The 26435-nt window shown below is 44.8% G+C and overlaps 1 protein-coding gene across 1 annotated transcript in view; it reads right to left on the bottom strand.

Moving 5' to 3' along the window:
• The window catches only part of SLC22A3 (solute carrier family 22 member 3), a 45593-nt gene that overhangs the window by 8860 nt on the left and 10298 nt on the right, over positions 1 to 26435 (bottom strand). The window contains exons 5-8 of the mRNA XM_006915039.3: positions 7555 to 7652; positions 7221 to 7435; positions 1491 to 1599; positions 627 to 739 (exon numbers count right to left, since the gene is read on the bottom strand). Of these exons, the coding sequence (XP_006915101.1) occupies positions 627 to 739; positions 1491 to 1599; positions 7221 to 7435; positions 7555 to 7652 (535 nt within the window). The remainder of the gene's footprint in view (positions 1 to 626; positions 740 to 1490; positions 1600 to 7220; positions 7436 to 7554; positions 7653 to 26435) is intronic.

Below are 26435 nucleotides of genomic sequence, written 5' to 3'. Positions count from 1 at the left end.
TGCTGAGGAGGGGAGAGGGCGTGAGGTCCAGGCACGAAGGTGGGAACAGCCCTGGAGACGCACCGAGCTGAGTGACCTTAGGGTCCCTCCCAGCTGTGATTCTGTCCTTGAGTGAGTTCTGCGAAGATCGGGGGTAGGAGGGAGATTCTGAACCTGAGGGGCCTCACAGGGGTCGTGTGACATGTACGAGGATCTGTGTCCTCTGTCCTTTCAGCATCGCATGTTTAGTGTCAAAGCAAATGAAGATATGATATTGATAGGTATAGAATATTTAATAATACGGTTGGTTTTTAGGCTTTTTTTAAACAGACCGAAGGTCCAATTCGATCCCCTGAAAATTACGGGCTTTTAATGACCCTCGAATATCCCAAAAGAGTTTTGTAGTCGTTGATTTTAACTCAGAACCTCAACAAAGAAAGCTAAATGGAATGCTGTTCATCGCGACCCTTTAATACACAGTAAATTTAAATCATTGAGGATAACGCATTTCATCGTAATCAGACTGGCTCTTCGAAATGGAACCAGGTGTTGTAAACATAGTAAGTGCATATCCTTAATACGAAACCTAATAATGCAAGGAATGTGGGTGAACACATGGAAGAATAATACATCAGATGAGCTCGTACCAAAGATGATGAGAGGTAGTTCCAGCCAAACCGCCGCTAGCCGGAAGAGCAGAAACGGGGCGATGATCCCCCCAAAATCACATAAACCCGAACAGAGCGAAACTCCAAAGTTTCTGTAAATTAAAAAAAAAAAGTCTTAAATGGGAAATATTTAAATAAATTCAAGATAAGCAAGACATTCAGATATAGAAGTAACAAAGAAATTGTAACAGTATTTTTCCATTTCTACGGTTTTTAACTTTGAAAACGACTACTCTGTCACACTCTGAGCAAACCACTTCCGTCTGGCACCTTTCCACATCCGCGTGGGCGCTGAGTCCCAGCGAGGCTAGCGAGGAGCTGCACAGTGACATTTTTCCAGTGGCAGCTCACTAGCCAGCCAGCTCTGTGACACTTACGTGCCACCTGGGCACCCTAGCTGGACGGGCAGCCGTGCCATGAATATTTCTAGGAAAGGAGACCAATGTACACTAGTTCCGCTCTGTCCCGCTCACGGCTACCAGGTGCAGGGCATAGCCAGGACCGGCCGTGGCCTCCAAACAGGGCGATGCTGATGAAGACAGACTGAACGCACATCTAAGTCGGTGCACTGACCAGGTGTTCTGATTCCGAGTCCAATGCCTTCCCACAGAACCACAGCTGTGTGCAAACGTATCGGTATGAGAAGTATTTCTATCACACAACATGGAGGATAGCAATGCAGAAAGCAGCTACAACGCAAACCACATCATCTTTACTGGCTGAATCCAGCCTGGGCTACTATGTCACTGAGCTAAGGAAACTATTGCACCGTTTTTAAATGAATTCAACACACTTAGCTGTGGAGTTACTTAGGAGAAACCATGACATAGATGTTGGAATTACCGTAATGTTGTTGGGTACAATTCTGAATTTACCAAATAAACAATTTCGAAGGCCATGGTTATCCCCAGCCTTCCCAGAGTGGCGACCGTGGTCCTCAACCATGGTATTCCTGCAAGCACAGAAAGTTTGGAAGGCAAAGGTTAGGGGGTCAATAAAATTTTACAAAACAATGAAGGGCATTTGCTTTGTCCTCCCAACCCTCAGTCTTTGCAAATTTTAAGCACGAATGAGCCATATCTTCTAACATCATAGCCAAATTTCAATAGCGACCACCCCGCCAGTACGATAGCCAACATCTCAGTGTGCCAGCTGCTTCTCTGAGCAGGGTTCGATTGCAGACATACGTTCGAAAACCATTCGCTGGGCAGCCGCTATACTGAAAATATGTCGGGCCTGAGTACACTGGCCTTTTTTCTGGAAGGTAGCCTGGCTTGTGCACTTGAAAACCATCGCCAGTGTCTAGTGTCCCTTTGTCGTCTCTGCTTATACCGTTTGAGATCACACACAGAAGAGCTGTTCCCAGCAGACCCGGAGTGGTCCAGACACGAAGCGCCTTTGGTTTCTAGAGAGCAGCAAGGTTTCATGGCCTGGGGCCTCCGGAAGGGGGTGTCCAGGCCGTCGTCATCGCCGAGGCCTATGCCACCGTCGTCTTCCTCAGCCCCCCTCTTGCTGCTTTCCCCCGGAAGTTATCTGGAGGAGCCCGAGGCTTAAATACTAGCTGGTTCATTGATTTAAAACGAAACCGTTCAGGGATGTTCGGCTCGTATGAGGAAACGCAGAATGTTCTTTGTTAAGTATTTTCCTTCTTTTGCCTTTTAAGGGAAGGAGCAGACCAGGAAACGCAGAATGTTCTTTGTTAAGTATTTTCCTTTTGCCTTTTAAGGGAAGGAGCAGACCGTTTCTGCTCAACAATGTCAGTGCTCCAAATTTCTCGAATTGTGCCGCTCATGCCAGCCTTTCCTGGAGGACTTGATGCAAGAACATGTGACCACACGAACGCGAGCAGACCTACCCTCCTAAGAGAGCCAAGGGCGTTGGGCAACAGCCGACTTCCATCTCTGAAAATGAAACCTTTCCCTCTCACGACCATACTTACTTGCGCTCACGCAGCACTAAGTGGTCCCTTTGTCTTCTAGAGTTATTGCACGTTCCTGAATATGTAATTTCGTAGCAGAAAAGTAGGCATGAATGAGGAGGACGAGAGAAGAGACTCAAGCTCAGTAGATCTGTGCGTGTTCTTGCTGAAGAATATTTATAAAGAATATTGAACAAGCAAAAAAAGGTAAAACCCACTAAATAAAACAATTTAGGAGGCGAGCAGAGAAAAAGATGGTTCAAGAATCCAGATCATCGCTGAGAGGCCCCAGCTCATTGCGTTGCAAACCGGCCGAGGTGTTTCTCCCGAACGAGAACACCTGTAGCTCCCCCACAAACAGCGGTTACATCAGGAGCGAGGTGATCGGAGTCGTACAGATGCGAGGCGCTGCCATCTGCTCCGGCACAGGACGGTCATGAACATGTGTTTTATTTAGGTTTTCTGTTCTCATTAAGGCCACGGAGGGAGACCGGGAAGCGTGCTCCACCCCTGCCTTCGGCAAGCAGGCGGCACAGCACCTGGGGGATCTGGGGGACGGAATGTGGGAGCCGTTGCCCAGTTCCCCTGGGTCCCAGCCCAAATGGGCAACTCTCCCACCCTCACCATGCTCTCCGCCTGCTAATGTGGAAATAACTGGATTATCCAGGTTCGGTACTTAGCTTATAAGCTTCTTCTACTGAATCAACACTGCTCTATAAGTGAGTCCCACTGACAACTTCGATGACAATTTAACTTACAGCTGAGGCTAGGACAGTTTGCTGGAAGGAACTAAACAAAAACCAGACTAAAACACACACCTACACACACACCATGAACAACATTTGTGGTTAACTCGGTGAATACAGATAAATAACTAGTCCATTCAGAAAAACGTTCAGAAAACACTGTCAAGTTGACAGCCCTGAGGAGACACAGTCGGTCTTACATGCTGACCCTAACCTCAAAGACCCTCATCTCCTTCCAGTATTTACACCGCCACCAGGACAGAGATTCTGTTGAAACAGATTCTGTGTAACAGAAGTCCCAAAGGCACTGCACAGTTTATCGACTAAGAATAAAATGAAAGCAATTTATCAGAGAGTGTAAACGGTGTGCGAAGATGACAAGTGCACGCAGAAACTCTTGATCGCCCCTGTCGTGTGCTAAGTTCCCTGTGAAGTGGCATTGTTTGGTAGCAATGACCAGAAAAACCACAAGACAATTTAAAAATGAGAACTGAAGCTGAAATGGTCTTCTTCAGAGTCATGACAACAGAAAAAGTGTGTCTGTCCCCTCTGAATGGGGATTTTGTCAAGCTTCTAGGGATTAGTGGGAGTAACACCTCGATTTTTGTAGAAAAGATGCAAAATTTTAAATACATGCAATTTTGTATCTCCTCTGAATGGACCCGTCTGTTCTGAGTTCTGAAATAAAACTTAGTGAAAATTCCTAACAAAGATATGTAAATTAAGATACAGGGACTTACTTTTCACATAAAGAGAAATAAAAGTAAAAAATAGTTTTTTCATTTCAGAAAGAAGACGTAACCAGACTACTGGGTTTGTAGCCATAAACTCAAACTACCGATGGCGGATGAGGTGGATAAAGAAAGCTCTTAATTTTTCAGACTTCGATTAGAGTTCAAAAATTTGAGTCAAAAGCAGTGAGTCTTAGGTGAGGACACGTACTGCCTAAAACATTGTTTCTTTTTCCAGAATTTCATTCTCTAGACCATGAAAACTTGTGTGTAGTGGAGGGAAAGCTGGTTAAACTGTTTTCTATGAGCCGATTCCTCTAAAAGGCTAATGAGCATTCTCCACAGGAGCCGTCAGCCTTTGATGATGACGAAATGAAGGAGGGGCAGAGTCGTCCTAGTGTTAATGGAACAGCCCCCGCCACCAAGCCCAAAAATGGACCAAAGGACCCTCAACTCCAGCGAGAAATCTCTGCCTGTATTTGGTACGTGAAAGGTGCGTTAGGAATTTGAAACCTATTCTTGTCAATCACGACTGACACGTGACTACAAAAGCAGCCAAATCCGTGGAATATATACATAAAATGTGTCCAAAATAAGAGCAATTAGTTTTCCACATTGCTGAGAACAACTCCAACGCTTAAAAATGGAGGTCACATCTACGAAACAAAACTGATCAGACCAAACAGAGAAGTCTATTTGTTGCCTATATTTTCCCATATATGAAAGTGTCCTCTGCACAAGAGCTTGGTTCGACCCACCTCGCTACGTCCACATCGGTTGGCTTGGTTCGACCCACCTCGCTACGTCCACATTGGTTGGACAAACAGCCCTGCGTGCTCTCTGGGTCATGCTGAACGCAGCACACGTTCAAATCATCCCACGCATTCTCGGGCCAGAGAAACTCTCCCGGGGTAAAGGGTACGTCATGAAATCACGGGCTGCACTAGTCTTCAATCTTTCTCCCATTTTCCTAATTTCCTGTGCAATGAATACTCAATCCTTATTCCACAGGCGATGGGAACAGAAGACCTCATCTTAGAGAACTCCGTTTTTAAATCAAACCCCAAACCAGGCGGTGCCAAAGCAAAATGAAAGAGCAGCGAAGTGTCCAGTGTTCCCGATCTGTCACCCTTCCACTCAGACTGTATATAATGCCCGACGACAGGAATTATGTTCATGGCTCTATCCCCACTCCTGGTTTAGCGGAGACAATTCATAGATACTAAATAGACATGTGTTGACCAATATCTATTATACAGATTCTCCAACTCTTAGAACGTATCAACTCAATGCAGCTGATTGAATAGTGTCCCCCAGATTCATATCCAACCAGAACCTCCGAATGCGACCTTATTTGAAAACAGGGTCCTTGCAGATGTGATGGTTAAGACAGAGACACCGAGAGAAGATCATGTGATGATGGAGGCGGAGATTGGAGCGATGCTGAGGATTGCTGGCAACCCGCGACCCCCAGGAGCTAGGAGAGAGGTGTGGGGCAGACCCTCCCCCAGAATCTCTGGAAGGAACCATCCCTGCCAGCAAACAGTGGAAGCTGGAAGAGACTGGGTGGGATCCTCCCCTCACGCCTTCAGAGGCAGCCTGGCCCTGCGACGCCTTGGTCTCCAGCCTCGGGGACTGTGTGAGAATAAATGTCTGTTATTCCAAGCCACCCAGTTTGTTACCACCACCCTAGGGAACTAATACGCCCAAGGAAAATGAGATAAATGTGACTAGTCAGTTCTGTTGATCAGTTCCAGAGGACTCGACGTTGGTTTATTTTCCCCTCTGTTCTGAAGATAGGCATTTCTGTAATTTTATTGAAATAGGATCTATCTGATGTGTTGGGACTTCGTAAACCTTCATATAGTGAATAAACTCATCTGCAAATGTCTGACTGTTTGACTTCCACAATATTATCACTTCTTTCTTGGTCCTCAGAGGAGTCTCAAAAAAAAAGGACAAGCTGTCTTATGCTGACACAAACAACCACCAGAGAATCCAGCTGTCCCCATAACCCCCCTCCCCACGCCCTCTGAAACACAGAAATAATGAACTTGCTCTAATTCACACTTTCATTCGCTGGGAGTGTGAAAGGCTCTCTCCATCCAGTGCCTGCTGTGTTCTAGAGATAACCTGGGCTGTGTTCACGGTGCGTTTGGAGCCACAGACAACTTCCGTCCATGTATCAGGCATCAACTCCCCAAAAACTTAACTCTGAAACGTCTCTGAAATCAGCTTCTGCCATCCCGGCCTGACTGCCACTACCTTCCTTCACGCCCTCAGCATTTCTTCCCCATCGTCCTTGTCCAAACTGCTGCAGCCTTGAAGAGGTCAACCCCGCCCCCCAAAGTTCACAGGACCATAAGCAAGCTCCTGGCGTGGCCCGTGGGACCCGTCACCGCTGGTGACAGACGATCCCCCAGTCTCCTCAGCTGGATATTCCAGTGATAACAAAGGACATGTGGTTCCTGACGCCTCGGAGGTGGTTCCCACTCCTGGGAATGACACTCTGCATCGGAAAACTCGCTGCCACCCTCCCTTCTGCCTGGCGCATTTCTTTTCCTTTCTCATACATGCCTCGTTCTCACTCTGTGAAGCTTTTCTTACACATCCCCAGGGAGCGACCACTCCTCACACCTATTTATTTTTGGTTTTTTGCTTGTTCTAAATCTCGTGAGTCATTCTATTATTTCGTTCATCACGGTGAGTTGTGGAGTAGTAAAATATCTTTCTCCCTCACTAGGTCGCGAAGCTTCTGAAGTCAAGAACCGTATCTTTCTTCCTTTGCCACCTCCACGTTTCTCATGGGGCTGGAGATATGGCCAATGCCCAGGAAATATTTTAAGCACTGTCGATGCCATCACACTGTAAGTCAGATAAAGGTGATTAAAAGTAAACTATAACTTTATGAGCTAGGTTTTGCTCAACACATATTTCATCCACAAATGAACCCGAAAATGGAGGAAAGAGAAAAGTCTATAGAACCCATCTCTTACCCTCAAAGTCTTTACACCGATTCAACAGAATATGGAATAACATCACTACAGCGTGCCCGGCGCCAAGATTTTGATGCGATGCTACATTTTCGAAGGACGAGAGTTTCCCTAGTCTTGATTATTTTGATTTAAGGTTTTGTTTTCAAATTCTCAGCAGCCAAGCAGACTTGGAAGACAATTACCTTCCGGTAAGAACGCCGTGACGAGGCACGCCACCCCTGCCACGACATTGCTTGCTGCGAAGGGAAGGCGTCGTCCAAAACGATCGATGGTCAGTAAGATCAAGAGAGCCCCGGGCAGTTCCACGACCCCCGAGATGAAGAAGTCGATATAGAGGTTGCCTCCTACAATCCCCAGGCGCATGACGAGTCCTTGATAGACCACCGCACTCGTGAACCTGGAGCGACATTGAAAGACGACGGAGAGCAAGTCAGAGATAACTTCAACCTCATTGGAAGGAAGGGGTGCCGCGTAAATTTGACACAAGCTTTTGAATCCGTCGCAAGTCAAACTTACCAAGCAAACATAAGTATAAGCGTGCACTTCCTCATTTGGGGAGTTCTCACCAGATCTAAAAAGGATGGATTACTAACTTCCTCATCTGTAACAGTGATCTATACAAGAGAAGCAGATTTCAGTAGCAATATACAGCAAGAAACACCTGCATATTATAGACTTGTCATTGACTAGATTCGAAGCCACCGAATCAAATGACCCGGATGAACTGACCCAGGTCTTCCGCGATTACATCTTCAAACCCGAGAATGAAAAGCCTCTTTCCTAAATCAGATTCACAAAGATGTGATTGCAGCGCTGAGAATCTCGTCTTAAGCTAATGTCGGCAGTGCCGTGTGCTAAACCGTTCTGAGTAAACAGGGAAACACGGTGTGTTCTAAATTCAGATACATTTGTGCATTTATCCAGTTGGAGAAAATTAGCGTAAAAGTGGCAAAAGCAGGTGGGATCCAAGCAAGTGCTTCTTAATCTATTAAATCCTCAAACCTTATGTTGACAAATAAGCTAGAGTGATGTTAAGTTCGAGGGCAAGCATGGCCCCAAAGGTATCATTTTGCTTCTGTCCGTCTGGCATCATTTTGATCCAGGAAAATTCAGCTCATCAATCTCTGGCCATCCGAGAAGTTGGTCTTTTCCTTAATTCAATTAAACCAAGATTGCTGTTTGTCTCCTTCACGTAAGTCAAGATAAAGGAAATACTACTGAACAACAAACCCTCCTTAACCACAGCTGCTTCCAGAGGAATCATAACCTGATTCCCTGAGTGACAACCATTTTACATCGCCACGTGCAGCACGTTCTGTAACCTCTGTTCAGAGGGCCCTTGGACCTCCCCACTCCCAAACCCACCTCCGCTGGGAGGTCCGTCCCAACCTCGGGTAGGACTGATAACTCCAATCTGTGCCTCTACTCACCAGACCTCTAACTTTGCACCTACACTGCCATACACCCTGCGGGAGCTCTTGGAGGGCGGGGGCCGTATTGTAGCACCAAGCAAGAGCCTTGTGTTCAACCAATGTTTGGGTGATGGTTGAATGTTGAAACAAGAGACAAGTGCCCTGGCCATGTCCATTCCCATAGAGGGCTGCCCTCAGCCTTTGTCCTTCTTTTAAGTGAAAACCCTGCCTACTAAAGCCAGGACCTCACTGTTTCAGATCTGGCCCAGATTGAGTGCAAATCTGGGCAAATTTTCCCTAAGCCATTGAGCCAATCTCTGCCAGTTATCACAGGAATTCGACTTTGGATGAATTCGCACTGAGAGTTACTCGTCAGTCATCTATTCTAAACATTATACGCAATGGGTCAACCAAAGCTTGATACCTCCTGCCTATGCTTACTCCAGAGAAAGTCACACACACACACACCCCACACACACATACACACACACCACACACACACACACACACACACCACACACACACACACACACACACACAGAGAAGACCACAAAATGGATGTCTTTAGATTATTTTTTTTCCTTAAATCTTGTCAATACTGTATTTCTTCTAAACCAAAACACATATTTTTCACATTTTAATTTCTCTTAATTTTGGGATGTCTCCTACAACCGAGCTGATAAGAAAGCGACATGTCATAGTTTAAATAATATGGATTTTCTTACTTATGATACATAAAATGATAACGCGCCTTAAAAACAATAGTGTCTTAGAGTCAACAGTATCTTCCATGACGATGCTCGTGAAAGACTGCTAACTGAGTCCACCAACCATTCTTTGCTTCTTCCTTTTGATAACAGAATTTTAATTGGGCACATGGCTGTTTAGCTAAACTCCCATTTTCCAGCCTCTCTTTCCTCTATGGGTGGCCCTGTTACTAAGATCTCAGCAATGAGGCAGCAGTATATATGTTCTGGGTCCCATCCTTTAAAAGGAAATGACTTGCTCTTCATTTGCTGTCTTTCCCTCCCTGAGGACGGAAGAAGAAGATGCTGGTGAACCAGCTTCAACCATACGACCTATCACAGGTGACAGTGGACAGAGAAGACAAAGAGAACTCGGGTCCTGGAAGGCCTCCCAGAGCAGAGCCCCACTCCGGGGCTGGGCCACTAGCCTCTGGGCAGGCATGTTAGAGAGAAAGACACTCTTCCCTTTTTTCGTCACTATATTTTTGGGGTCTCTGTTTCAGCAGCAAGTTGACCTGTACCCTAATACGATGCCTATTAAGATGTTCCCTGAGCTAATCTTTTAAATTTTAAGACCCCAATGAAGGACTTTTTGTTATTTAAACTTCACTTTTGCTGTTCCAAAAATAAGACAGGAACACCAAAAGTGGAAGAGGAGAACTTACTCTGTTACAACAATATATTATTATGGGGGTGATTGTCAAGATGTTTCCCACAGCTAGTTTTTAGATACTGCCCATATTAAAATGACAAACTTGTTGGTCACGGGGGTGGGGAGAATGGCACAGGGAATGCAGTCAGCATTAATATGATGGCTAGGTTATTAATATGATGGCTAGGTTATTAATATGATGGCTAGGAATGCAGTCAGCATTAATAAGATGGCTAGGTGGAGGGCCAGGGCAGGGAGGGGCAATTGGGGGGATCGTTTTAGGAACTATATAGATGTCTAACCAATGTACTGTATACTTGAAACTAATTTAAATAAATTAAAAAAATAAAAATAAAATGACAGACTTCTATGGAGTGTATAATATCTGTTAGATTCTGGGCTCAGCACTTTACATGAATTATTTTATTAAATTTTCATCAAAACTCTGTAAAGTTAGTATAATAGTCCCCTTCTATCTGCTGTTCCACTTTCTACAGTTTGTTACCTGTGGTTGACCACATTTCAAAAGTACTAAAAGGAAAATTCCAAAATAAACAATTCGTAAGTTTAGACCGTGTGCCACTCTGAGCGGTGTGATGAAGTCTCTGCCGCCCAGCTCTGTCCCATTCAGGACACGAACCATCCATTTCCCAGTGTCCCCAAGCTGCAGACAACGTCCACAAGTTAATCACTAAGCAGCTGGCTCAGTGATCAGATCGACTGTCACACATCGCAGCGTTTGTGTTCAAGTCACCCTTATTTTACTTAATAATGGCCCAAACAACAGCGGTGATGCTGGCACTTTGGATATACCACAGACAAGCCATAAAGCATTTCCTTTAAGTGAAAACATGAATGCAGTAGAAGAAGCTATTTTGAGAGAGAGAAAGAGAGAGAGAGCGAGAGCACATTTACATAAATCAGAGAGAGAGAGAGTGAGCGAGCAAGAGCACATTTACATAAACTTCAGTACAGCATATTATTATAATTGTTCTACTTTATTATTAGTTATTGTTGTTAATCTCTTATTGCACCTAATTTATAAATTAATCTTTATCATAGGTATGCATGTAGAGGAAAAACACATAATATAGATAGGGTTCTGTGTTATCCGTGGTTTCAGGCATCCACTGCAGGTCTTGGAATGGATAAAGGGGAACTGCTGTACTTTTCTTAATCCCATTTTATAAATAAAAAATAAGGCTTAGGACATTAACTATTCAATAGCAGGAAGATATCAGAGTCAGGATTTGAAATCAGCCAGTTGACAGAGACACTCTGTTCTTAACCCCACACCGGGCTGCTGGACAGACAGCTGTGTATTCTAGAAACATCTCTGTAGTTGATGCTCACTTCTAGAGATTTTTAAAGAAAGACATTATGCTCTTGACCAAAAATCTCATCTTCAGTTAAAACACTGTTTTATGGAAAAGTTAGATTTGACTGAAATAATTTGGATAGATTAGATCTGGCTAAGATAATTTAGGTTTCGAGGACTTGGAAGTTCAAGGTTAAAACCACCTGTCACAGGAGGGCAGATTCCCTCCATGGGCGTATCACTCCTTCCAGCGATTATTTTCTCTTCACTCTGGGCTTCTCCACAACTCAGACTTGGGTCTGCCCGGTCGTGGTCACCCCAGATGATTTTCTGGAAGCTCAGCTCATCTGCACACCTGCACCACCGCTCACCCTGAGCGCATGGCCGATGTTGCTTTCAAAAGCAACATTTACTACAATTTATTATAGGCTTTATTTTATTTCTCTTCAATTTTATTTTCTGCCACAATTTATTATAGGCTTTATTTTATTTCTCTTCAATCTTCTTAGTTTCTGCCTATAGCTATGACTTACTTCTATCTACTACATAAAACTCGGAACAACTTCACTTTCATTCAGGCCCAAATGTCAACATCTCAGAGCTCAAGGCAAATCATATGTCACATATTTCAAGATCTCTCATCAATTTGGGTAATTTGATATTTCAACACCTTTGCACATTTTCTGATTACTTCTGGTTTTTAACTGTTTCTAAGTGATAAAATAATTGAGCATTTCTCGCCTTCATGTCAGTCTGCAGATGTCACCTTTTCCCGATCAGATCTCCAGGCTGGTTAAGTCACTACATGGCCACAGAATTATGACCTGCTAGATTTCGACAAGACGATAGAGGTCTAAGCCTGAGGTCAGCAAACTTTTTCTGTAAAGAGCTAGATATTAAGTACTTTGGTTTTGTGGGCTGTACCATCTCTGTCGCAACTACTTGACTTTGCCATGTGTAGCGTGAAAACAACCACAGATAGATATGCAAATGGATGACTGTGAGCGGGGTCCAATAAAACTTTACTGACAAGCACAGGCAGCAGACCAAGTCTGGCTTGCAAGCCGCACATGGCCGCCTGTTTTTTTTTGCTGGAAGAAAGGAACCTATACAGGTATCACTCTTACTTCTGCTACAGAGGAAGAAGTTGAGGCACAGAGAAGCAAAGTAGCTTACCCAGTGAGGACCTGCAGACAGTCAGGACATTTCCATGAAGCTGACACCTAAGTCTGCATTGCTAACCATTACGCTACACTGTGTCTGCAGCATGCAGAGTATACTGTTTATTTCATTGTTTAAAAGTATGCTCGTATCATTTCGTGAATGGTTCTCACAGGGTAGTGGGGTTACGGTAGGTTTTACTTTCTTCTTTTTGGCTATCCTTTTAAAATTCTTTTAATATGCTTTTAAAGTTAAAATTTAAATCTATAATACTTTGTAATAAGAAATAAAAAGCTCATTATTAAAGCAATGGATTTAAATTAGATACCGGTGTATATTTTTGCTGTTGATATAGTATCATTCTCCCTTTCTCATTTTGAATAGAACCTCCACTCCGCCCACCATACACACACACATACACACATACACACACGCCCCACACACAATTCATCAATGCATGTTTTCAGAGAAGCTAACTATTTCCAGTTGTAGGGGAGGCTTAATTACCTAAGGATAATTCCATCTGCCATGCCAGTAACTGGGTATGTGACTCATTCTGAGCTAATGAGGAATAGACATGTGACTCATGTCTATTTGAACCAGCGAGAAATGGACATGTGACCTAATTTGAATGAGAAAAGGGTTTCTGGGAAAGTCCTTCACTGCTCTTCTGTCAGAAGCTCCTGAAGGAAGCTCTCTCTCTCTTCCCTCAGGGAATTGATGAGGGGATGGTGGGCTCGACCAGACCCGAGTAGCATCCCACACCCAGAAGAGGACCAGCATACAGACGAAGCCACCCTGCCAGCACAGCGTCGAGAGAGAGAGAGAGAGAGAGAGAGAGAGAGAGAGAGAGAGAGAGAGAGAGAGAGAGAGAGAGAGAGAGAGAGAGAGAGAGAGAGAGAGAGAGAGAGAGAGAGAGAGAGAGACAGAGAGAGAGAGAAACATGGCTTGAGATTGTTGAGACCCGAGTCTGGCCAACTCCAAATTCCAAATACATGAGCCAGGAAATGCGTGTATTGTCTAAACCTGTTTAAGTTGGTTTTCTGATAGTTGTTGCTAAAAGCAGAACTATCTGGAAAAGATAGTCCAGAATAATGCTTTAACGACTGAATATTTGAGGCAAAATCATTTTGTATGGGATCAAACAGTTGCTTCAGTATTCCGGTTCACTCTGTAAAAATATTCGGTAGTCGTCTTAATTTTAAACTTGTAAGATTTAAAATCAAGCAGTCACACGATCTCTGCATTTCCAAAGTACCAGTTTAATGCCTTGTGTATATCCTCGACCAAAAGAATATGAAGGGCTGATAACGAGCGAAGGTGATCGAGACCACAACACCCCACTTGCCTGCCCAGTGAGTGAAACAGGATTAATAGTACTCCCAAGTAAGTAACTATTTCGCCAACTCGAGCACAGATCCAGCTGGTCTTTGATTTACTAACATGTTCTCCACAATGACGCAGATATTCTGAAAGATGACCCACTTTCTGGTTGTCCAAAGACCTGGAGAGGCTAAAAGCTGTCTCTTGGATGGAATTCATCCAGAGAAGTTTTGGCAGCTGTGCGCAGTGACTGTTTCAGCTACTAATCTCTCCCAACCTCTAGCTCTGCATTTTGAAATTAAGCCAGGCTTCTTTTCTTTCACCAAAGGGTTACCGAATTCTGTTTCAGCTGAGTCAGATACAAAAGAATAGACATGCCATATCAAGTTATATATATGTATATATTTAAATTTGCCTTATCGAGATGTAATTTCCATACACTAGAATTCAGCCATGTTAAGCACACACTTCCGTGAGTTTGGCAAATGTCTAGCATTACGTAACCGCCACCAGCATCGTGGCATGGAACATTTCTTTAACCCTAAAAAGTTTCCTCCTGTCTCTTTACAGTCGATACTCACCCCACATGGGGCCTTCGCCCCTGGCCACCCCTCATCTGCTGTCTGTCATTACAGCTTTGCTTTTCTAGAATTCCATAGAAATGGAACCATACAGTATGCTGTCTTCTGATCCTAGCTTGGCATCGTATTTTGTCACATGTTGATGCTGTCTAAGTGGTACGAGCCCACTTTAATTTGGAGCGAAGGAAGATGGGACGTTTGTCTGTTTGCGGGCCTGTTGCCTAGTACCGTCACTCACAGGAACAAGTACTGCTCAGGGCTAAACTTCACATGCTGCTTTGCTTTGACTTATTGACGGAGCTGCTTGCTATTTGCTCTGGCTGTCTCTTACTGTTCTTAATTCCGCCAAGACGTGTTTTACAATGATGTACGCTATTAAAAAATGACTTTATTCTTCTTTCTTTGATTAATCTAGCTCTGTTCACAGTTCTTCCTGGTGCCTTTCCGAAACATTTCTTCGAGCTGACATTTTCGTTTACATTGCCAAGGAAGAGGAAGATATTACAAATAATGATCTGTTGTAAACGTGGTATTCAGAGCTCCCCCGACAGGGACAAGAAAGACAACCCAACAGAGTCAGGCCAGAAACACGATATTTCACTCAGACCATGTTATTATCAGTGCATTATTTAAACTCTGTGAGCCTAGGTTCTCTCATCAGTAGGAGGTAGTAACGCTTCTCTCTTATCATTTGGAAGATTCAATTAGGTAACCCTTCTAGAAGAAGAAAGAAGGCCGCCGACCAGCAGGGTCCGCCACGGGGAGGGAAGGGGACAGTATCAGGTGGCTGCATGTGCAGCTTGCAGTTTCATCAATAGGCAGATCTTTTTCATCTGTGCCATATTTCACAAGGAAAGGCGGAGATATGAATGAGAAGGGGAGGCGGTCTGTTCTTTAGTCCAGCCCTGTGATTTAGTCAGTGGAGGTGTCACTACGAGTTCCCTACATGCTCTGTTCTCTAAAAATTTTTAATCTCGAAGAATTCTGTGGGAATCACATATTACTTGAGGATTTGGGTCTCACTGACTTGGAGGACCAGGATCCAGCCCCAAAGAAGGACTACCCGTAGGTCTTTCACACAAGCACAGGGAGCCGGAGGACAGGAGTACACAGTGACCGCTGTGGTATATCAATGTCCCCAACCCACTTCCTCATTCGTCAGACAGGAGCCAGCACTAGCAGGCCCAGGAGTAAGTATTTAGCACCACAGAGCTTTGGCCGGCTTCTAGGTGACAATAATGCTATCTGTCATCCGTAAAAGACACTGCCAAATTACCCATAGTGCTTTGGGAATTTTTAAAAACCTCCTTAAACTTCAAAGCAAGAACAGATAAAATATTTACCATATAAGAACTCGTATGGGAAAGAACTAGCCGTATGAAAATTATCATGAGCATTTGTTGCTTATTAAAGTAGTTAAAAACAAGTCCTACCACCTAGATTAGTGCTGTCCGATAAAAATATAATTGAGTCAAATATGTCGGTTTCAATTTTCTAGAAGCCACATTAAAGAAAGGTAAAAAGAACAGGCAAAATTAAATCTAATCCGTTCCACTTAATCCAGTCTACCCAAAATATTACGTCAACACATAATCCATACGAAATGACTAATAAGACAGTTTGTGACAAAGACTTATGTCACACTAAATCTTTGAAACCCACTGTGCAGTTTATTCCCACGACGCATCGCGATTCTGACGAGCCTCGTTTCAAGGCTCCGGTGTCACACGAGGCTGCTATACGGGACAGAGAGGATCCCAACAACCTTGGGCCCGGCCAGCTCTTTGGTTCGGATACTCTGTAGAGAAGATATTTATTCCGTTCGTCTGAGCCTGGCCTGGGAGAGTGCCTCCCCGCCCCTCCAGGACTGGGCACACGGCCTAGAACAGCAAAAGTGCCTCTATCTGGAGGTCCCGGGAGAGAGCCAAAGTGCAGCCTCAATATTCCCAAAGGTTAACGGGTTGCAGCTGTGGGTCATGTGTTGGAACATTTCTTCATTTCTTAAAAACAAATCTGAGCGGGTTTGGCGGGGGTGGGTGGGAGAGGTGTTAAAATCGGGGAAAGAGGGAGGAGCGAATGTATGCTCAACTCTAAAACACTCACCCTAAATACTCGGAACCTGGGGGAGAATCACTGAAATTTGATGTGAATGGATTGGATTAAACATGTCATTGAACTCTCCAATGGCACCGATAAACGTCGACGATCATTACTGAAACAGAGTTCTCAAATTTCGGAGAATTCGCGGCATCCTACACCGCAGCGGTATGTTCTGTCACACAGAACTTTTAGTTTGATGAATAGTCAAATGGAGTATAAGTCACTAGTTAGATAAAGATTTTTCTGAAGAGGGAGAAAAAGCTAGTGCAAGCGAACCAAAGCATATTGCCTGATACATCACAGATCAAAACCAAAACCACGGACAGATACCTTCCACCTTTTGAAAGTTCACGTTAAGCCACTTCACTTTTCGGAAAGACCGACCTCAGTACCTTTTGTCGCTCACTGAAAGAAATCCAAAGAGGATTTTTACTTTTACGAAAGAATGTATTCCACAGCGAGTCGCAGAGGCAGCGTCCACCCCACAGCAAGAGCGGCCGGGCCCGGCTCTCCCGGGAGCCGCGCTCAGCATCTCAGCATCTCAGCATCTCAGCATCTCAGCATCTGGCCGGGCTTTGAACTCTGTCCGTGAGCATCTGTGTTCTGTCTCCACCTATTTTATTCATGCTTTAGCAAGATGTGTCCTCAGGTGATTGCTACTTCGGCTTCCCAAAGGTTTCACAGGACCGCGCTGCCTCCGGAGAGCGAGGAGAGCCTGCACGCCCATCGAGATTCTCATCATTTCTTTTTGGTCTTCTGAGTGCTTCAGAAGTGACTGCACTAAGAACACGGTCTTTAACATGGTGACAATAGAACGAAAACTCACGAGATGGTCCTCGTCCTCACAAGCTGCGGGGATATTTTCCACGAGGTTCAGTTAGCTCCTGCCCCTCCCAGCTCTGTCTTTTCCAGGGATCGAGGTGTCTGCAGGATTCCAGGGACACTGTGACTTCGCCCGGTTAGGTTTCTGGCAGGTGTCTTCTTCCGGGGACCCTATCACACAAGTGCCGGGATGGCATCCTCTGGAGCCCGCAGGTTGGGGCCGGCTGCCTCCTGTGCTCCTGCTGGCCTTTTTCTCTGGCCTTTTTCTCAGGAAGCTGGTCTGTCTCCTCGCCCTCTCCACGCAGCTCTCACCAGACTCTTGGCCCCTGGCAGTGGGTCCCTGCGGAGCCAGTCCCCGGCACTCCGCATTGGCTTGCTCCGCGGGCACCTATCGCTTCAGGGTGTTTTACTCAAACCCCTGCGCTGAGCCGCGTGCCCGTGGGGAGGCCAGGCTGCCCTCCCGCTCCTCCATCTCCCAGGAGCCCCGCAGGAGGGCGGTCCCCTGAGCCCAGCCTTCCTTCTGCTCCCAGTCTGCCCTGGAGCCCTGGTTCTCCGACGGGGAAACAGGTCTTCATTTATTTTTCCGTAAGAACTTGAACTTTGAGCAAAGCATTAATTTTTTTTACCAGTCATAAAGGCAAAACTCCTCCTTTGCGATAATTGAATAAATCGAAAAGCATTGCTCTTCCTAAGCGGTGCTTCTTACACTGAATCCTGTGTTCTTAACAATTTTTATATTTCCTAAAAGAGCTCGGTGGTGGGACTCATTAGCCCTGTTTGCCAAATATTTTTGGTTCATCACCTCTCTCCCGCCCCTCTACAGGGGCATGATGGGATTGCACTGCTGGACCCCCTCAGGATGGGGTGAGACCACCTACCCAAGTCTGCCAAGAAGCCGTGAGCATTTCATTCCTGAAGGGAGACCCTCTGAACACTCCCTGTTCCACAGTGGCCCAGGCCGTGATTGCTGGGACAGCTCAGATTCTAGGGGGGACCTTGTGACAGGAGAGGACCCCCACCCCTGCCATGAACCCGTGGAACAGATGAGAGTTCATCCTCGGTTGTTTTGGGGCCCCAAGATTTTGGTACTGTTTGTTACACACGTGCCCCAGCTTATCCCAAGCAATAAAGACTGTGGAGTCTCGAGTTTACTTTTTAAAAAATCCTCTGGTCTACATCATCTTTTTGATAGGAATTTATTATGGTAATTTTGAGTAATTGAACTAAGACTGTTCTGTTTAAATTTGGGAAAATTGCATTTTTTACGATTTTGTCTGTTTCTTATAATTAATCAGTCTTTTGGATAAAAATCACACCATGAAAACTCCTAAAAAGAAATGAATACTATTTCTAATGCATTGTGAATGAATAGGCACGAAAGAGTTTACCACAGAAATAAACCATGGACGTGGAACAATGAATCAGAGAGATCCTGGAGCAGAACTGCCATCTGCGACCGCTTTTAGCTAAGAACTTATGCCTGAGGCCAGGAAGAAGCTAACAGATCGGATTTCAGCCCCCAAGGAGATCTAATGAAGGTGAGATCGTTGGGTCTCAAAATCATGGTCTCTTGTTACATTTACGAAGCGTCCCCATCCACGTCACCTCCTTCTAGAGTATGGAAGGCAGGCATTAGTGTCTGAGAGCAAGTCCCATCTTTTAAAGAAATGCTGGAGTATCTTGGGGGAACAGTCACATCCCTTCTGTCCTTGCTTGTTTAGGCTGTGAATGGCACTTCTGCTTAGAGAACAAAGTTCAGAATCAGAAAGTATGCTTTAGAAGATGACAAATATTTAGGGGACTTACTAACAACAAAAAAAAGATTCATCTTTCAAGGCCAAGAGTGTGAAGACAACCACTTGGAATCTGAGCTGACTGACTGCTCTGAACAGCACGATTCCTGCAGCCATCTGGAGTTACACGAGTCTGCTCCCTCCACCGAGAACGCCGGCAAGCTGTCCAACCTAGATACAGCCTGCAGCACAGAAGTACACACTTCAGTTACTAATTACTGGGTTCCTTAAAAATGGTAGACAGGTTTTAGGTTGTGAACGAATTCAGACTCAGAAACAGGAACTCGATAAAGGATGAGTCTGCTTATCAGCCGATGCTCAGAAAACTGGCTCAGTATCGACACGTGTAAAGGTGGATCTTTACCTCACTCTCAAAATCATGGCAGATGCCAGAGGAATCCGTGAATGTCACTCGCACTCAAAGAAAGATAAGCCACTTAAACAAGGCCCAAATGTGACAGTTAAAGCCATAAGCTTAATAGGAGAATATCTTTGTGGTCTTTGGGTGCAGATGAATATTTCTTAAACAAAACTCACTAAAAAAATCAAAAGACAAAAATATACACTGATTCAACTTTATCAGATTCATTCGAGGATTTAAGAATTTTTGATCAATGAAGAAAAAAAATCAGGAAAAGTTAATGGGTAGCTAAAACGTTGAAGGGAAGAGACTTACAATATCTAAAACCAACAGGGGGATCGTAGTTAGAATATAAAAAGATCCTACAAATTGAAGAGGACAAAGCCAGTCTAATAAATCAACAAGCCCAGAAAACCTGATATGCGGTGCAAGGACACGGGGGGCAGCCCGTGAGAAGAAACCCAAACAGCAAAGTAACATGCGCGAAGATGTGCTGATCTCACTAGTAACCAGGGAGGGGCGCCCGAAAACACTCGGGAGAACGGTCAAAATTAGAAGGTTGGAAAATACCAAACGTGTGCGTAGGACATTCAGGGGTGTGGATAGAAAGCTCGTCCTAAAGCAGCCCGTCTACGCACAGCGTGTAAAGTGTTATGAGTTGCAGAGTGAATACCTGAATGGTCTTCAGTACAGCTAGTCAGTCTAACTCAGGTGTGTAAGCCTGGATGCCCACACGTGCTGATCGAAACGGGGGGTAAGTGCTTAAACTGTCTTGCATTCTGTGTCATAAAAATTATTGTGCTGCGTGTTCACTCAATAAACCTTCTTCCATCTTCCTCAGGGTCTAAACCCTTAGTGGTGTGTTGGCTCTGAGATGCACTCGAGAAAGAAAACAAGGGTTCACCTTCGAGAGAGAGAAAGGCGATCAGACACCACGTGGCCCGCCTCGTCCTACTTACCACGTAGAACTGGTCCTTGAGGACAGAGAAAGAGCAGAATATAATGAACTTGAGTGTATTCTATTGAATCCCCCACCTCCAAAAAAAAAAAAAATGAAGGAATCTTGAAAGGTGTTTGTCAAGAATTCTGTGTGTGTCAGACTCTCTGGTGTCCTACAGCTTTTCCTGAGGATATCACATAAAACTTTCACCGAGAGCTCAGGCAACAGTTGTTGAGCGGATGCAGACTGATCTTACTCGTGCTCACGGATCGGTGACGCTCATCTTTTTTGAGTACGAGGGCGGCTGGTTCATGGCAAAGAACTTAATGGCTGCCCACACGACAGGAATTGTGCTTTTAATTTCTGTTCAGCGAGACCACACAATGACACAAATTTACTAGGAACTTAATAACACCTTTCAATGCAGTAGTAATTATTAATCATAATTGCATCTACCGTCCTCTGAAAAAAGATTTATTCAAGAGGTGTTAATTTGTTCTATAGACAGGCTTGGATGCATATGGTTTATATACTTTTACAACAACTCCATGGTCCTCAAGGATCTGTGACCCACTGGGACAGACTGACACGTGATTGTTCCATCACCTCTGGGACTGAGGTTACAGCCGTTGGGTGACAGGAGTGACAGCTCATGAGGGTTTCTTTTCTGGTCACCCTCCATGCCCATAACTAGGAACGGTGACCAAATTTTGCTTTTTATATGAAATGTTCCTTTGGCAGCAAAACTGACCTTGGTTCAGGCCATTTTCCTCAACATTCCGTAAGTTCTCTTTAAGGCCACCTTCATTCAGCACCTTAAGAAAGGTACAGTCACTATTTGGAGAAGGAAGGCTTCTTCTCAGTCAGGTCCCCTTTCTGTACATTAAATTATACTTCCTGCCTTCCAGTGGCGCCAGATTCAAAAAAAAAGAGAAAACAGCACAGGTTCAGATTATTTGTTCCAAACCAAGTAATCTAGCCATCTCCGGATGTCGTGGGCTTGCTCCTGTTTGTATGTGCACACAGGAAGGACAACCTGGATGTTCTTCATCCAGCCATCCGTTAAATGCATCTTATTTTTAATTTTTTCTAAGGAAGGGAGGGTTCGGCCCATGAAAATCTAGCATCTGATACCTTTTATGCCATCTTCCTGGATGGGACCTCAAGGAATTGAAACAAACGAGTCTCGGCGTGTTTTCTCTCTTACTATTTAGCACAATTTCCTCCCGTTTTTATCTACGTCAAAGGATCACATCTGTGTACCTACACCCAACTCTACCTAGCCCTGGAGAATCTAAATGACGTCACCTGCTCTTTTCGAAAGGTTATTTCACGAAGAAAGGCAGTGTTCCTGGTAGGCAGAAGATCCAGCAAGCGGCACTGTCATGGTAACGACAGTGCTCAGGGACCATGGCTGGGAATCCCGGCCAGGGACCTGGACGCGCAGGGGTCTGGAAGGTGCCGCATCACGGCCCCACAGCAGGGAGCGCTCCCACAAGGAGCTAGTAGCTTCTCAGTCGTTTACAGCAGGGAAGTACAGTAATTTGGACTGCAGAAACTGGTTTTGCCAAAAATGTGAGAATGGGCCAAACGACACAGGAAACAAAACACTTGAAAAAGCTGACCACCTTCCTTTCTCACACAGACAGACTGTGACGATTTCAAAGAAGGCTTTCGAGGGCCATTCTCTTGGCAAATGCTCGAAAAAGAAAAAAGGGAAAGCAAGCTCACTCCTCTGTTCTGTTAGACAGAGACCCAGAATAAAAATAATTGAATTAAGCGTTTTCACAATTTCCACAAAAGAGAGCAACCAACATTAACGGAAGAGCAGAAGTCCGTATGGCCCATTCGTTTCGTTTTATATTTTATCAAATTTTATTTGTAATGCCACCAGGACTTGGGCTAGAACAGAAAAATGCAAATGCTTCTCTACCAACCATGGGGGTGTGGAGGCTGAGAGGGCAAAGGTCAGCCTTTAAGAGGGAAAGTGGGAGGAGCTCACGATTCCCAGATTATATAACTAATGAATGACTGGATGAAATGACCCTAAATGTCACCATGGAGAGCTTGGAGCGCTCCACCTGCATCATAATCCACGGCCCTGCTGTGAGGTTAGCTGGAGTCTCAGCAGCGGGGAGGGGCTTCGGCTCTGTGCCGGCAAGAATGGACTTGGTCCTCTGGGCGGAGAGGCCAGTCGTGCGGGCAGCAGGTCTTCTCTGGGCCGGCACTGCTGTCTGTGGTCTGGGACCCCTCTGGAGAATGAGGTCTCAGCAGCAGGAGGCTCTAGAAGGTGGAGGTACCATCACTGAGAGGACACAGCCTGGAGCTCGCCGCCTGCCTTTAGGAAACAGGACAAGCAGAAAGGAGGAGGGGGCCAGGGCCACGGTCAGATAGGCTGGGGGTCAGGGCCGGACTGAGAACTGCAGTAGGAACTGGGACTTGAGCAAGCCATATACATTAATTACAGACAGCTTTCTGCGAGTCAATCATATGTCAATGAAGCGGCTTAAAAATATATATATCACTTCATGTTGAAACTTCAAATGAAGGCTATAAAAGTTTTAAAAAGAAAGAAAGAAAGAAAGAAACGAGGGATTGAGGAAGAAATAGGAAGCTTGGAAGGCGTCTGGGAGCTCAGCAGCTCGTACTTGGGAGGTTCTTGGCCCTGCATATAGTCAGGCCAGGCATCCCACCATCTGCTCACAGGTGCCAAGGCCCGTGGCGGGCTGGCAGGGGCCTGCGAAGCCAGCAAGTGTAAATCACTGGTACTGTCCTTTGAGCACAGGCAGGAAGGCGAGGACTGACCTAGTCACGGGGTGACCGACTCATCCCACACTCTTGGGTTTAGCTCTGAAGCTCCCACATCCCAGGAATTCCTCCAGTCCTGGGCCAGTAAGGACAACTGGTCACTCTACTAGATGGACTGGTCATCTGAGTCCATCGGTTGCCCTGGGCTCTGTAGATTCAATTACTTGTTAGTGACATGTCATCAGACACCAGGACTGAACACGCAGAGTTTATACGACAGCCATGCTGAGTGTTTTTTTGTTTTTGTTTTTTTCACAGTTCTGATGAATACTTTTCAAGCTTTAACTTGTATTTAAGTGAAACGGTTAAGGTCTTGACAAAGGAAGAGCCCAGCTTTTTCAAGAGGCCTCTGGAAGGTGGGTGTGAGGGTGGGGAGGTCTTTCTCCCCAGGGCCCCTCGCTCTAAATGCGGCTCGTGGGAGAGGCGTCCAAAACCGTGCCTGGCTCATCCGAGGCTGCAGTCTCATTCTTTAAGGGATATGTCGCTTGGATTTCTGGTTCATTTAAAGCCATATGATGTTCTGGAACGTTCTCCCTTACTATTTGTATGGGTTAAAGGTAAGTCCACTGACCTGGAGATGTTAGGCTGAATTTTCTTTAGTGGAAAGAACTTACTATTTAATTGCCGAGGCTGGAAAAGAAATGCCCTCTGGATTCAACCGTCCATGAGTACTATTTTTATGACTTTTTTATTGTAGCATAAAAAATGTTCCCCTTTCCTACGATATTGTCTTATTTTCAAATGGATAAAGACATGGGAACTTATCAGAATAATCAGTTTGAATATCGGCCATTTATAGAACTTAGGCTATTTCCAAAAATGTCTTCAAGTAGAGCACTATTTAAATTAATTCTCGGCTCCAAAGGTCCATTTCTGTTTGGTAGACGAAGTGTACTGACACTTTTTTACGCATTCGAGAATGTTCTAAATTAAAAGCTAATTTGGTAGCATGTATATTATAGTAATCGTTTTTATGGGTCGTTTTAAGGCTCTGCCAGCAGAACTGGCACCATTCACTGAGCGACCTCCGAGAATGAAGATTTACCTCTGTTGAGAGGAAGCACTGCACGCGTCTCCTATGGCCTTCTTTCCAATATCCTTTACAACCTTCTAGACTAACACCTGTCCCACTCCTGACACAGGGACTGAGCAAGAGCCCCCATTAGGCACTCCTTAGGCCTAATTTACTTTCTCTGGATCTTTTGAAATAAATTCCATGCAGACAGTTTTCAAGTCCCAAATCTGAGACGATAATTATACACAACAGTCAACAGAGACTAATCCCAATGGGATTAAAATACAACACAGCCTCATGAAGCCAGGATCACGCTGTGGTTCCTCTTCTGGAAAAACAAAATTACGTTTATTAAAATCCCCTTTTGAAAGGAAATGTCAGAAACAGACATTCTCAAACTTGGAAAGTCCCTCTCTGCAGCAATATTGCTGTTTGTGTGAGAGTTTATTAAAATACAGAAAAGATGGCTATTAAGAGTTGGAAATCTCTGGTAACTATGGTAACTTAAAAATTCTCCTGGCACTTTCTAATAAGGTTTTAATCTTTTCTATTTTGGAAAAATATAGCGAAGAGTGGGCTCGTTTATGTCGATGATGATCCCTTTAGGGTCAGAAAGCTCAAATGTCAGTTCTCAATGTCACCTAAACATGTCACCATGGGAACTGCCATGAGCGTGTTTGTACGTAAGTATCAACAGAACATAAGGTAGAAATAATCGTTAAATGATTTTGGCCAACTGCGGGCTAATGTAAGCGTTCTGAGCACGTTTAAGGTAGGCTAGGTTCCAGCTATGATGTTTGGTAGGTTAGGTTCATAAACGTATTTTGACTTACAATATTTTCAACCTACAATGGGTTTATCAAGGTGTAACCTGATCGTAAGTCGGGGAGCATCTGTACTTACATGTTAAGAAGCTGTAGATTAGCTATGGAAGAGGAACTATACAGGAATATCATGAAAATAAGAGAATTATAGTCAAGGTTTATAGGTTTATTGGGCCGCCAGAGCATAACAATATCACTGACAAATGTGGTCATATTCTGTTCTGTAGTATTAGAGGTTCTTCGAGAGCTAGAGTTTTCACTACAGTTTTCCACAAGCATATTCCTTACACAGAGAGGAGATGGAAGAGCATAGGGAGAGGAGAGGGAGCTTTCATAAGGGCTTTTAAAATCCTTCAAAAAATAAGGAAAGGAAACCAAAACTGCTGCCACAGCTGCTGCCACGGTTAGTCCTGCAATTGTACAATCTAGGCCAGTAAGTGAAAATGGCTATTTGGCCAGTGTATTGGTTGACTATTGATAAATAGTACTGTGTAACAGCCATCGATCCCAGCGGCATAGAATAATAAGCATTTGTTTTGCTCACGTGTTTGTGGTTAGGTTGGGAGACTGTGGGTCGAGGTTTGGGGCAGCTTTGCTAGAGCAGCTCTGCCCCAAATGTCTCGGTCCCCTCTGGGGCCAGCAGGAGAGCCTGGGAACACTCTCGTGACAATGGCCGAAGTGCAGAGACTAAGTCCAACCACACGAGCACATTTCAAGACTATCACATCACGCCCGGTACCAAAGCGATGCACGCAACCAAGCCCAGGATCAAAGGGCAAGACGTACCCTCCACCCGCCATGAGAACAAAGCAAATTACATTGCCCAACATCAGCGGAGCCAGGAAGCACCATCATCCGATAGAAACGAGGGGAAGACGAGACTATTTCAAATAATAATCTCATCGACTACAATCTGATGTCATCCAGAGAACCAAAAATGGGCGGAATCACTAACCCCTGCTCTGGCAGTTGAATCAGGTTTAGATGCCTAAGTTGACTGTCCTCTGCACTGACTGACTGTCCTCTGCACTGACTGACTGTCCTCTGCACTGACTGACTGTCCTCTGCACTGACTGACTGTCCTCTGCACTGACTGACTGTCCTCTGCACTGACTGACTGTCCTCTGCACTGACTGACTGTCCTCTGCACTGACTGACTGTCCTCTGCATTGACTGACTGTCCTCTGCACTGACTGACTGTCCTCTGCATTGAGTAACTACCTAGCATTTCACTTTCCGCCCGTCCTTCGATTCTCTCCAGTTTCTATATAACTTCCTATGATCTCAACCCGTTTGCCGCCTTTGCATCCATTTTTGATTTTGGGCTTTTCAGTGAATCATAGTTACACTGTTGGTATATTTGGAGAGCCCAATGTTCTTAATACCTGTATTTCTACCTTCTGGCTATCTCTTCAACAGAGTCAAAGGCCAACCAGGAATTCTGGCAAATGAAAACCTGGGGACCAGTGAGCCAGGAAGCCAGAGGTGACTCATTCGTGAAATAAGTAATATCCATGTAAAATATAACAGATTATTTATAA

The sequence above is a fragment of the Pteropus alecto genome, unplaced genomic scaffold (assembly GCF_000325575.1).
Source record: "Pteropus alecto unplaced genomic scaffold, ASM32557v1 scaffold195, whole genome shotgun sequence".
Lineage (NCBI taxonomy): Eukaryota > Metazoa > Chordata > Mammalia > Chiroptera > Pteropodidae > Pteropus > Pteropus alecto.
The sequence above is the reverse complement of the archived record's forward strand: the minus strand, read 5'-3'. Positions and strand labels throughout refer to the sequence as shown.